Source organism: Gopherus flavomarginatus, chromosome 19 (assembly GCF_025201925.1).
Source record: "Gopherus flavomarginatus isolate rGopFla2 chromosome 19, rGopFla2.mat.asm, whole genome shotgun sequence".
NCBI lineage: Eukaryota > Metazoa > Chordata > Testudines > Testudinidae > Gopherus > Gopherus flavomarginatus.
The window spans coordinates 20,781,699-20,795,201 of record NC_066635.1 but is presented as its reverse complement, the minus strand read 5'-3'; the positions used below and the strand labels follow the sequence as shown (position 1 = coordinate 20,795,201).

Genomic DNA, 13,503 nt, shown 5'->3' with positions numbered 1-13,503 from the left:
AGAGCTTCTCTACCTACTTGGGGAAACCAGTCTAGCACCTTGCTGGTAAGAATGGGGTTTTAACAACTGGCTAGTTTAATTAATTAGTTCATGTGTATAAAGCACTTAATTTCAGCAGTGCTCAAGTACTGTGGTTGGACTCCCTGAGATGAGGGTCTTGTCTCATCCAGGCTTCATGCAAGTCTGACGAAGTGAAAGGAAAACATTTTCCCATGTTTAATTATTTTTACCTATACTGTATCTCAGTAAAAAGGAACTGACTCTTTGACCGAGGATCCTGCTTTTGCTGAGAACTAAATGGAAATGAGACACTGAGAAAGGAGAGCTGTAACAGGTTCCCCCCACACATACACATCTCAGGTTCTAAACCAAGTTAAGGGGTGTGAAATTGGTTACAAAGGTAAGGAGGATCACAAGAAACTAGAATAGATCTTCCAATCCACTAAGATAAATGTATGAAATATGTTATCTCAGCTTTTATCTTTTCTAATTTCTCAGATCAAAGTGAAATAAATATATCTTTTCGTTGGTGGGCAGTTTCTATATCTATCTATTTATATATAAAGAATCAGAAATATTAATGTATTGTTCCATTACTGTGTTTAACTTCCCTTGGATTTTAAATAGGTCTTAGGCCCTGGAATATGCTTCTGTGTTGTTTGCTGCTTATGACCACTAGGTGTTACTGTAATTTAGTTAAAACTACTTAATTACCAGTGATTCTGAAGCCATTAACCAGAAGATGTGTTTTTCAAGTGATGAGTATAGTCCCTGATGATATGACAACAGGGAGTTTGTCTTCCCAGGTCCCATCCAAATCTATGACATATGTCACTTCTGGTCTCTCACTGGAGGTCCCTTCTTTGTCATGCACACTCCCACCTGAACTTGAACAAACCACATTAATTGCTGTTCGAGTCACTTCCTTTGTGTTTGGTTCAGCTCCTACAGATCTTATTAGTGTTGTCATGTTGGTATGATGAGCTTCTAGTGGGATAGAAACCAGTGGTCAGTCGCTTTTCTGGCCGTGATGTGAACCTTTATCTTCTGAAAGAAAAAAAAAATCGTGTCATCACCAAAAGAGAATGAATATTAAAGAAAGTTGGTGTTAAGTGATTGGAAGAAGAAATTTATAATCTGATTTTTTCCAGAGTGCCTGCAGCTTCCATTGACTTCAGTGGGATTTGTGAGTTCTTGGTACTTCTAAAAATCAGGCCACTAGTTTTTATTCCAAAGCTGGAGACAAATAGGTCAGAATGGGTAGTCTGTTTCCATCATTATTCCAAAAATATTAATACTTTTTGGCAAGTCTTTTCAACTGGTCTAATTGCAGAGCCTACAAATCCATCAGAAACGGTCTTCTCTATTTATACTGCGATCTATTGTTTGTAAAAACAAATTGTCCCATTTTTTTTCTTCTTTTTTTTTCCCTCAAGAAATTGGAATCTCTAAAGAGGAGGCACTAGAAACATTGCAAATTGTAAGAAGAGACTGTAACAGTAATGCAACAAAGACTGCTGGTGATCCAGAAGCTGTTGGGAAGTGCACAGCATTAGAACTCTTGGCACAAGAACAGGCACAAGGCTTCATCATCACCTTCTGTTCAGCTCTAGATGATATTCTGGGAGGCGGTGTGCAACTGACAAAAATCACAGAGATCTGTGGAGCACCAGGTGTTGGGAAAACCCAGTTATGGTATTTTATTTGTATATTTCCTCTGTGCAACTAGGGATTTAATAATACTGAATGTAACTAGGACCAAAGTCCTTTATTCTTGTTGTTATGGCGGCAACCCCAGATTCCATGGTGTATTACAGAAATATCTTGGTGCTGGTAATATCTCCTGCTCAGTTTACCCCTCACCAGAACTAATTGTCACTTTAGAGATAAATCGGGAGTGGGGGGTTGTAGATAAAATATATATTTTAATTATTGTTCTGTCTTTAACTCTTTTTGTTTCTTCTGACAGTATGCAGCTGGCAGTAGATGTGCAGATTCCAGAATGTTTTGGGGGCCTTGCTGGAGAAGCAGTTTTCATTGATACAGAGGGAAGCTTTATGGTAGACAGAGTGGTAGACATTGCAACTGCCTGTGTTCAGCACTGCCAGCTTATTGCTGAAACACATCAGGAAGAAGGTATGTTATACTAAGACATGTTCCTTTCAGCATGGTATGCTAACATTCTTATACTGGTGTATGTGCAAAACTAATTAAATGTAGGCAAGTTGTATTATGTTTAAAAGGTTTATTTTACATATAGATAGCTAGGAAGACAAGTTGTCAAGATGTCAGGTCCAGCAGCCTTGGCATATGAATATTAGGACCACGTTGAGCAAATAACTTGTTGATGTTTAACAGATTTGTGTGGACACCTATATCACATGAGTTAGTATCCACGCATTAAATATTGTCTGGTTAATTTTGACTAGTGTCATTTTGGTCAGCTGGCTTAACAGTTATATTACTGAACAATATTTTTTTTTTAACTTAGTTTTCTTTTTTGCATCAGTCTTCTCTGCAGGTTTCGGTGAATGTGTGTGCATATCCTGAGACAGCTTCTGATACAATTTCTAGAAGATGATTATGCTGCCCACTTTCAAGTCACATGGAAAAGAAATTTTCCTTCCACTCTTAATTGTTGACCGATAACTTCCTTTTCCTTTTTTACAAATTTTCAAATGTTCTTTTTGTTGTTAGGTGCTGGAGACAGGAGTTGGAGGAATGTTGAGAGTAATAATGTGTTGATCATAGATTTTTTTTTTTTCTCCCCCTCCAGACTTTCAAAAATCCCTGGAGACTTTCTCCTTTGAAAGTATTCTTTCTCATATCTATTACTTCCGTTGTCATGACTACACAGAGCTGCTAGCACAGGTCTACCTCCTCCCAGACTTCCTTTCAGAGCATTCAAAGGTAAGGGTTACTGCAGACTTAGATGAAAGATACCTTACGTATTTGGAGATGTATTGAAGACACTGAGGTTTTGTTCATTGGTGTGAGAAAAGGTTGATAAATCTGAGTTTCCAAGCAGACCATGAGCCTGGGAACTGAGATTTGGCTGCTGCCTAACCTCAGATGTAAAAATCTGTGCTGCTTCTTTCTCTCTCAACTCTTGCTACCAATTTCCTCTTCCTAATAATTTCCTTCCTTTTAACCTGCTTAATCTGCATCCTAATGCTATGACTCCTGAGGCACCACACCACAAACACTACATTTGCTTAGTGAAACAGGTGCACTTGGAAAATGTATCTCTAGGTCATGTTTGCATTTCATCAACATGATGCAAGGATGACACAGTGCCAGTTTTCTCCCCTAGGGACAGCATCCATCACCAAAAGAACCTATCAGCGTCATGGCAGCCAGAGGCTGACTCTTTTCTCTCTCTCAATAAGTTTTCTGTTGCTATGAGCAACTTGAACCTGCAGTTTAATTGTATAGTGGACAACTGCTGAAAAGTTGCCTAGGTTCTGAGTGTAACAATATTGTAATGCAGATTTCCTCCACCTCCTTTCAAGATGTTTAGATTCTTCAGGGCAAAGCTGCTCTGTGACTCCGTGTAACAGAGTACAAATGACTATTGCTTAGGAATGTTATCCAGGATACACGTTGTATCTAATACTTCATTTTCCATTTTTGGATGATCTTTTTAGTTTTAGTTGTACTTGCCTCTGGTATTGCCCTCTCTTTGCCAGATACTAAAGGTTCTTCGTTGTGTTGGCCACCCAGGAGAGCACACAGCCTCATTAGCACAGTGGCAAAGGGCTGCTATTCTGTTGTGCCATCTGTGCAGATTATTGATTCTTGGCTTTGAATCTGATATTCTGATGGTTGGGAACTACAAGACTCCCTGGTAATTTCTTCTGCAGCCTAATATGTAACCTAACAGACAGTTGCAGTGCCATTTTGTGTTAAAACTGGCCCAATCCCTCCAAGCAGCCTCAGAGCTAAGAGACAGCCTGGGAACTCCAGAACAGCTCCTAACTTTATTTTGTATTATGAATGACATGGATCCTTTTTTTAGATAGCCTTGGTGGGCAGCAGTGTAAGTTACCTCCATAGGTGCTGTCTATACTACAGAGAAGACTATGATTTATAGTAATAAAAACAACTTCAGCTTGAATGGGTTAGCCGTAGTGTGGACAGGGCAACTGTTATCAAGATTAGGTTATTGTCTACTTTGAGTGCCTTAAACCCACAATTCTGCTAATTTTGTAACCAATGCAATAGAAAGAAATCTGGTAAGTTACCATCATACCCCAGTATCTATTAATCTGACAGGCATGTATATGGGGTAATACAATTTGCCTTTCTAGTATACTGAATCATTGTACTGTTAAACTGATTTGCTCATTCCTGTAAGAGCAGGAGTGAATTTTATCGCCAAATATGAGGCACCAGACAGACACCTAGAATCTTGTGAAAGAGAATCCCTGGGGGAAAATGAGAGAAAGCAAGGGGGTCTTGTTTTAATTCTGATGTTTTCAGCTCCACCTCCCATTTCAAATTCTTCTTTCCTGTCAGATTCCCAGTGCCATTTCCCAGAATGACATTTGCTGCAGGCTTGTACATTCCAGCCCTAAAGCTATTTTCCAGTGATGTGTTAAATCAATAGTACAACAACATGGTTTTCCCATTGTCATTTTCAAGCTGTTGCCTTGCCCAGTAATGCAAGAACTTGCAGAATCCCATGATTCTGCCTTTTTAGCAACCAGGCACTAGAACAATACAAGACTACCAGGTCTCCCTGCTATACTTGAAGCAATTTTGGCCATTGTAACCGCTATTGCAAATGAAGCTGGAATAAATCAAAATCCTCATCTGCTGTGGATGGTGGTGAGCCTGTAGCAGTGTTTGTATTCTGGTTTTAGCTAATGAAAGCTCCAAAAGAAACTGTTCAGCAAAGCAAACATCTACAGGGATACTGAACTCCATAGCGCAGTGCCTGGTATATCTGTAAATTTCTGTTAAAATCCATGTTTCCAAGCTTGATCCCTGCTTACAGCCTCAGTACCTTGATGAGTTACCTTAACAGTGAATTTCATCCTGTTCTTTTGTGAGGGTGAAATTAAAATAATAGGAATTCAAGTTGAGGCTGAAAAATAATAACTGATGCTTAACTTTCTCTTCTCCTGTTTCTATTCTCAACCACTAATGTTGTCCAGCTTTTTATCTTAGCGTATTATTGGTTATTAGGCACATATAGATAGCAAATAGAAGATTTTATCTATTTTATATGAAATAGATTCTGATACACTTGAAATATTCTGTTGGATGTCATCACTAGTTTATAAGATACAACCTTAACACCATATTTTTTGCTTTCTGTGTTTAGGTCCGATTGGTTATTGTGGATGGAATTGCCTTTCCTTTTCGCCATGACTTTGAGGACCTCTCACTGCGAACGCGGCTTCTGAATGGCTTAGCACAACAGTTGATCAGCATAGCAAATGCTCATAAATTAGCTGTGAGTTTGGCTGTGAGGTTGAGTCAAAGGAGATGCAGTTTTACAATATGCAGAGTACACAACAGGACTCTACTAATGCGGCTATCTGCTGTCTGAAAACAGCAAAATAAAACTGTAGGCATGCAACTGAAACTTGTGTTTGCCTGTAAGCAGATACAGTAGCTGGATATTAACAACCACCTGTTAATAGCAACATTTTGCTGGAAACCAATCCTGTAGCATTGACTTTAATGTTAATGGAATTAGATATTAGCAATGGTGTACCGCTTATTCATCATGGTTTTTTTGGAAGAAAGCCCCCAGCTGCAGGCAAGTTTGTGAGGCTGCAGCCAGGGAAGGAAGTGCTGGTTTGTGCTTTCCCTGGCTGCAGTCCTGCAAATCTGCCTGCGGCCAGTGCTCAGCATGTCCTAGAGCTTCGTTGTGGGGCTGCAGCTCTGCTAACCTATCCTGTGCAAAGGACCTGCACAGGATCTCTGGGCTGGGAGGGGAGGCTGTGGGCAGAGCAGTAACAGGGTGGGGAGGGCTGCAGCCCAGATGACATAGCTGCACAGTACCTCTCCCTGAGCTGTATCCTGCTGGGGGGCTGCTCCCAGTGAAGGAAGTGCTGGGACATGCTGAGCCTCAAGCATCAGAGAGCGCAGAAAGAGCACCCTGGAGCTCCTTGAGCCCCTGGCATCCCCACTTACCATAGAAAGCCCCAGTATCTGGGCTGCAGCTCCCCTCCCCACTGCTGCTCTGCTCGCAGGCGTGTTTGTGGGGCTGCAGCCAGGGAAGACACATCCCAGTGGTGCCTTCCCTGACTACAGCCTTGCAAAGCTGCCTTCTGCTAATTAGCAACAACAGGATAATGGCAACTTTTTGCTGGCATCTGAGAGGTTGCCAATAAGCAGAATCTGCTGTAGAAAGGACACAAACCAAGGGCTGGACAGTTAGATAGTCTTTCTCTTGGACTTGGCTACACAAGTAAAATTGACCTGAGAAGTATCTTATGAATCTACTTAGTTAAGTGATCAAATACCAATTTGTAGAAGCCTATATTATTTTATACTTTATTTCTTCATGCCTCTTGGTTGGGGTAGGAATTTTAAGTATGATAGCAGATCTAATAACCCCTGCTGGTAGTGGAGTGGAAGTTCCAGGGTGTTTCAGTGGACTTTCCTTTCTATGCTCTCTGCTTACAGTGAAGTTTCACTCTGCTACAACTGGTTTTCACTATGCTTGGTAGTGAGAGGACTATTACTGTCTTTCCACATGGATTATCATCTCTCCTCTGCTCTGGCTGAACAGTAGAAGAGAAATTGCTACTAACCTGTAGAAGGAAGGGGCAAAGACACACAAAGCTGACCACGCCCTCCCCATCTGAGGGGACCGAAGTGGTGCATATGTGTTGTAGAGATGGAGGGGGTGCAGAAGAGAATCTACCACCACCATCTGTGGTGTCAAGAGGGAATGTTTTCCCATAGTATCTGTTTTCTGTTACAGTGAAACACCACTTAAAGTGAAGTTTAATTCTGCCAAGTTAAACTTGCCTTTTGTCACTGGTAGCTTCTCTTATTAAAAACATCTAGAAGAAGGAGAGCTAGAGTTTGTGCCTTCAGCTTCTTCTCCCCACATGTGTGCACATTTAAATAAATTAGGAATCCTTAAATTGTCTTAGATTGGGCCTGCTGGTTTAGAAATAACTACTGTTTTCATGAAAGGACCACATTGAGGGAGGAAAACCACTTTCTTTGCTGTGGTTTGGCTCATCGCTCTGGCATCCATGGAAACCCATAGTTTCCTGCCTGTAAATTGTTTCTGCATCATTTACCTTAGTATGCAAGTCTGCAAATGTGCAGCCATCTAACCAGCAGATGGCACTCAGGAGCTACAGCTAAATATAGGGGTGTTTTTTGAGACCTTGCAACACAGAGAAGCATTGTTCAGGAATTAAAGCTTCCACAGTCTCAAAATGGTGCTTGTTCACGCAATTGCCAGGTGACTTGATTCTCTGTCATCCAGACTGCTGTCATGCAATTGTCTTTTGTATGTATTGCTAAAAATAAATCTTTCCCCGTGTTTCCTTAGATGACTACAGGAAGGAAAAGCACATAACTGCATTCTGCCAGTGTAACACATGTGTACCTGCTGGTAACAGTAAGGCACACACATGAATTATGAAGGGCTTTCCTTCATGTGTAGGTACCAGGGGATATATGTATTCTGTAACTGTATTTTGTACACCTTTCTCTTTATTCCCATCCAGCCCATACATTAGTTGTCTTGCGAACTTGAAAGAGAATAGCTTTCATCATATAGGTCTCTTTCCTTCACCCAAATAATACATATATATTTTGTTTTATTGAACAGGGAAGCGGAACTGCACAAACATCCCTTCCTAAAGAAATGATAAATCACAATGTATAGGAAATCATCTAATGAATTAACTGGTCAGGCAAAAATTGCACAGCAGTAATAAAACCAAACACTGAAAGACCTTGGGTTTGGGATAGGTGCTGTTTTTTTCAGTAAACTGAAATGAATATTACAATGAAGAAAATCTGCAAAATTACCAAATCTAGTGTATGAAGTCAGCTGTTACCTCCCTTGCTCCTTTTTTATCTCTTTCCCACCACTACCTCCATTCTACCAGGAATCTAATCTAGACTGTCTGTGAGCCGCCTACGAAGATGCATGCTGTAAAAACACTCCCCCACTCTGTCTGTTCTCTTGCGTATTGCTTTGTATTGTACCTACTTGTGCATTTTTAGACTAGAAGCTGCAGGGATTCTGCTAATTGCTGAGCACATGCACACTTTGTACATCACTGTGTACATTTTTGGCACACTGGGTGATGTCTACCCCTTTGCCAGAGGGCTATGTATGTGAATAATAAAATGTGTGTTAACTACTGTTTAGATGTCTGTGTAACATACCAGCTTGTGTGGTGTTTGGGCATCTAGGATGAGGAGAAGGTTTAGCTTTAGCGTTACAGTCCTGAATGAGAGCAATCTCCCCCCTCCATAGCAGACTGAAAATATTTTTGCAGAGTTCTACTAATCTGCTCTGGATAGTGATACCGTAAATGTTCCCAATCTCTCTTTACTTGTGCAAAAGTCCCATTGCAGTCAGTGGGAGTCTTGCTTGAATAATAATAGCAGCATTAGATTATTAATATAGCTTTTCTTGATGCAGACTTGGAAAATCAGTTTTTTCTTTTCTTACATGACAGTTCCCTGTATTTATTTTTTCCTTCTCTTTCCCCCTCCCCCCACTCCCTTTTAGGTAGTTTTGACAAATCAAATGACAACAAGGATTGGACAAAGTCAGTCCATGTTGGTACCTGCTTTAGGTAGGTGTCTTAGCCAGCAAGTTGAAATATACATTATCCTTTGAATGTTTGTTTTTCGTAAACAAAAACCTGAAAATGTTGGCTGTAATTTCTGTGGCTGCAGGAAAATGCTGAGAATTGGCAGTAAAATTACCTGAACCTGTGATGACTTAGTGCTGCTGGTGGAGAGACCTGAAATACAACAAGCTATATTGTTTTCACTACAGGCTTCAGTTGCTGCTATTAAAACTAATACTATGATCAAATATGGCATCTGAGAGCCCAGCCTAAAAATGATTTAATTTTTAATTTTTTTTACAATTTTTGTTTTGAAAGCGATGTTTTGTAACCTTTAAGTGGCCGACTGGGAATGGTACTAGTTTGAGCCTTTGTTAGGACTCCTAAATTTGACTGAATTGCTTCTTGAGGGAAAATAGTATAGATTTGTTGCTTTATTAAATAGGTACAATAGCTAGTTTCCAGAATCTGAAGCTAATGTCTTGCAGTTGTCCCACAAAGACATAAGGGGTAATGGCCCCACCATGCTTTCATTTTCTTCCTCTACAATTGCCTGAGAACTTCCCATCCACACCCCTAAATATATTCAGACATAGTGGCAAAGTAAACCTTTGAAACTGTACTCATTAATAGTTTCCAAAAGTGTTTCAGATTTGGTGCACACATTGGAACCATCTGATAACCTATCCTTCACCCTGTGTAATCGTGAAGAGATGGGGAGATTCTGTGTGGGGCACTCCACTTTGATTTATCCTATAAGCAGGGTAAAGATACCCATACAAATTACTCTTGTCTATCCCATAAGCAGGATGATCTGTATGGGACTGTCTACTGTGCTTACAGGGCAAACTGGAACAGTTTGTCTGAAGGATGCAGATTTGGCCTAATTAAGCTTTAAATTTCCCCTCTCTCTTGGTTTATGTTGTAACTTAAATATATTTAATGTCGTAATTAGACAGGGAAACCTTCTCTGCATACAGCTTCACCTTCTGTGAATCAAGTAATGATTGTCTTGATTATTTGAGGTAGGGGTGGAGGGAGGTGAGAGGTAAAGATGTTCCCAGTGAATGTTCAGCCCTTGAACTGTTTGGCACAGAAGTAAGATGATAAAATGAACAAATACAAGGCATCTCCTTGGACAACATTGGATTTCGAACTGTGCATGCAGATAAAGACCTTGCTTTCAGTATCTGACCCTTTGTCGTCTTTACCTCCTGCTCTCAGCTGTGTTCATTATACTTGGCAGCCTTTCTGGCTTCAAAATGAATTAAAGCTAATAGATTTAACCTTGTTTAACAGCAAACGTTTGGAAAACTGCTCTGTTTACTGGGTCATAGGGACAGTGAAGAATGTGAAAGGAGTCCATTTAGGTGATATTCCCAAGGTGTCACAAACTGCCTTGCGCACAGTTTTGAAATTAAGGATTTTTTGATGTGACATAGCCTCCCCATTGCAGAAGCCATAAACTGTATGTGACTCTGCCCTAAATAGGTGTGCAGTTATATAGATTTGTTAAACTAAATTGCATCTCCTGCTACAGGGAAGGTTTGTCCTCAGCTGGTGAAATATTCAGGCTAAGAGGGCCTCTGCTCAGCCACATTTCAATTTTAAGCAACTGCAGCTCAGAGGCTGAGGATTCTGAAGTGGCACAAGGTTGTGTGCAATTTGATTTGTATTTACTCTGGAGATCCACCTATTTTAAGTGTTGCATTGGAGAATTAGGAGAGTGATTTGAAGGCCCTCTAGATCAATGGTTTTCAACCCTTCCAGAGTACTGTACCCCTTTCAGGAGTTTGACTTAAAACTACTTGCTTACAAAATCATATGTAAAAATACAAAAGTGTCACAACATGCTATTACTGAAAAACTGCTTACTTTCTCATTGTTACCATATAATAAATCAATTGGAATATAAACATTGTACTTATTTCAGTGTATAGTATATTAGAGCAGTATTAACTAGTCATTGTATGACATTTTAGTTTGTACTGACTCTGCTAGTGCTTTTTATGTAGCCTGTTGTAGAACTTGGCAAATATTTAGATGAGTTGATGTACCCTCTGGAAGACATCTGCGTACCCCCTGGGGTACGTGTACCCCTGGTTGAGAACCACTGTGTAGTTGGTACAGCTATGGCAATGGTCTAATAATGAGGCTAAAGTAAACTTGTTCCTCAAATGTTGATTACAGCCAAAGAATGATGGCTTGTTATCATCTAATCTATTTGTATCCAAGTCAGCGATTTTCAGCCCTGCTGCCTCTGGTTGTCTGTCTTCTATTTTCCCCCCCCCTCCCCCCCGAATGTTGTTTTGTTGATTAGTAGGCCCTAGGAAATCTCTCAAGAGTTCACAAGAGCTTTAATCCCTGAAGTGTTAGGTTTCCTAGTGGAAAGGAAGCCCTAAATTATGAATAAAACTGAGATGCTGGAAGGTATTAAGTCAGGAGCTTTCTGGGAAGAGGGTAGCTTTCTTTCCTACTGCTGAGAGCTAAGATGGGTGTCCTTAGACATTTTTATGTGGTATACTTATCCATTAGGTCCAATATTAATCTGTAGCCAGTTTAACTCAGAAGCATCTCATTTTGTATTTTTTTTAAATGAAATATGCATGGAAATGTTGTTAAAATGGAAATTGCACCCATTTTTAAAACTCATGGTCATGGTTCTCAACTGCAGGTCAGAACATGAAACACAACCTTAAATCTTGCTTTAGCATGATGGAGTGGGGTCTGGCAAGTCGCCTTGAAGGCCTAGATGTATTAAGCTATTTAATTTGAGGATCTTTTATCAGAGTTCTATTGCTTCCCCCTTCTGTGTGTAGTAATTAAGATGTGATGGGGTGGGACTGGTGACAGGTCAGAGGCAGACAAATATACTGATGACTCAATGCAGAAGTTATGGGGTTGTGTTGGGATGAATAGGGGATGCTAGCAGTACTTAACTGGATGACTGCTTTAAAATCCAATCCTCCTTCTGACTACAGAATGTCTCCTGGAACATACAAAGAAAAACATCTGCTAGTGCTATCTATAAATTGATTCACATTTCAGCTCACAGTCAGATGTGAACAGAAATAATGAGATTACTTCCCTTGAAATGGGGCAATTGCCCCAATTTCTCAAGTTTCTGAGCATTCTACTCTACTTCTTGAATAAGTCAGAAGAGAGGTCTCAGAAATGGAGGATTTAGCATAACAGTCTTAAGCACTTTAATGGTCATAATATTCCCTTCTTATGATCCAAGATTTTGGGAGGAAAATAGCAAAGTTTGTGTGCTTACAAATAGAATTGAGAGCCAGATTATAACTGCCTTGAATTTAGATGCTACTATATAACCACTATACTTTTTTCTCTAAAGATGGGAAAGCTCCTCTTAGTCATACTTTCATGCTATCACTAGTGTCTGTCCTCTTGCTAAATGTATATAAAACCTTTTTCTGAATATAAAGGTATTGCTTCAATCTTAAAATCACACATGCAAAAATCCAGGAGAGTAAATTTTATTCCTTGACCCTACAAATTGGTAAAATAATTAAGGAATCGTTATACACTTATTTCTGGGGGGGTATTGAGTCAGATCATTTTTGTTTGCATGTGCAGTCATGTTTGTGGATGATTGATTTTTTTATTTGCTGTTAAATTTATTGATGCTAATGCACTGTGGGAGACAATAAAGCAGCATGCGGGTTTTTTTTTTTTTTTTTTTTTTTTTTTGTCATTCTTAGGGGAAAGCTGGGGACATGCTGCTACCATCCGTTTAATCTTCCACTGGGACAACAAACAGAGGTAAGTGAAAAGTACAGGCTAGTAAATTTACAGTGTATGCCTACTGCATCTTCTATTTGAGAATCTATTTCAGGTTGAACCCAGCGGCCAAGCAGGATCTGAGTTTGATTTCAGGTCTTGGTCTCCCATTCTCTGGGCTGGTAGGGCCCAGGAGTACTATAACGGTTACTAGGTCAGCCCATTAGTAGGATGGTCACCCTTCTGACAAACTCTTCCCTCCCCATGTGATCAGCATGCTGCAGCACTACACTGTGTCTTTGACAGGATGTCATGTAGCATCAAAATGCCAGTCTGGTGGCATCAGTTTCAAGAGCAATTTGGAGACTGGTGGATAATAAAAAACTGTACTTGCCATTTACAGCTCTCTTCTTCCATACACCTCAAAAAGCTTCACTAAATAAGGTAGTGGGGCGAAAACAGTGTTCTTGCACTTCTAAGCTCTTTTGACCTCACGCATGGTATGTGTGAGATCACGCCACGTGGCAGATGCCATATTATATTAAATGCATGGTGGGGGTGGGGGCGGTGTGTGACACCAGCAGGGTGGGATCATGCCAGTGGGGGGCCAACAGGAGTAGAGTACCTGTATTTAAAAAAAAAAACAGGACAAACTCTGCAGGTGGGGAAACGGATGCACCAAGAAGTTTTGCGTGACTTTGGGCAAGCTGGTGTGTACAGCACTTAGTACAGGGGTTCTCAAACTTTATCGCACCGTGCCCCCCTTCTGACAACAAAAATTACTACATGACCCCAGGAAGGGGAACTGAGACCTGAGCCCACCTAAGCCCCACTACCCCAGGTGGGGGGACCAAAGCCTGGGTGGTGGAGCTCAGGCTTTGGCTTCAGCCACGGGTGGTAGGGCTCAGGCTTTGGCCTTGGGCCCCAGCAAGTCTAACGCCAGCCCTGGCAACCCCATTAAAATGGGTTTGTA

The 13,503-nt window shown here is 40.6% G+C and overlaps 1 protein-coding gene across 6 annotated transcripts in view; it reads left to right on the top strand.

Moving 5' to 3' along the window:
* The window catches only part of RAD51C (RAD51 paralog C), a 30,601-nt gene that overhangs the window by 861 nt on the left and 16,237 nt on the right, over positions 1-13,503 (top strand). For 5 of the 6 annotated variants that reach the window (XR_007770322.1, XM_050928828.1, XM_050928827.1 and 2 more), the window contains exons 2-7: positions 1,437-1,695; positions 1,970-2,136; positions 2,777-2,910; positions 5,330-5,461; positions 8,726-8,792; positions 12,512-12,572. Coding sequence is in view for 5 of the 6 variants with exons in the window: in XM_050928828.1 (XP_050784785.1) it covers positions 1,437-1,695; positions 1,970-2,136; positions 2,777-2,910; positions 5,330-5,461; positions 8,726-8,792; positions 12,512-12,572 (820 nt within the window). In the remaining variant the exon portion in view is untranslated. The remainder of the gene's footprint in view (positions 1-1,436; positions 1,696-1,969; positions 2,137-2,776; positions 2,911-5,329; positions 5,462-8,725; positions 8,793-12,511; positions 12,573-13,503) is intronic. The other variant, XM_050928831.1, reaches the window with a different exon arrangement.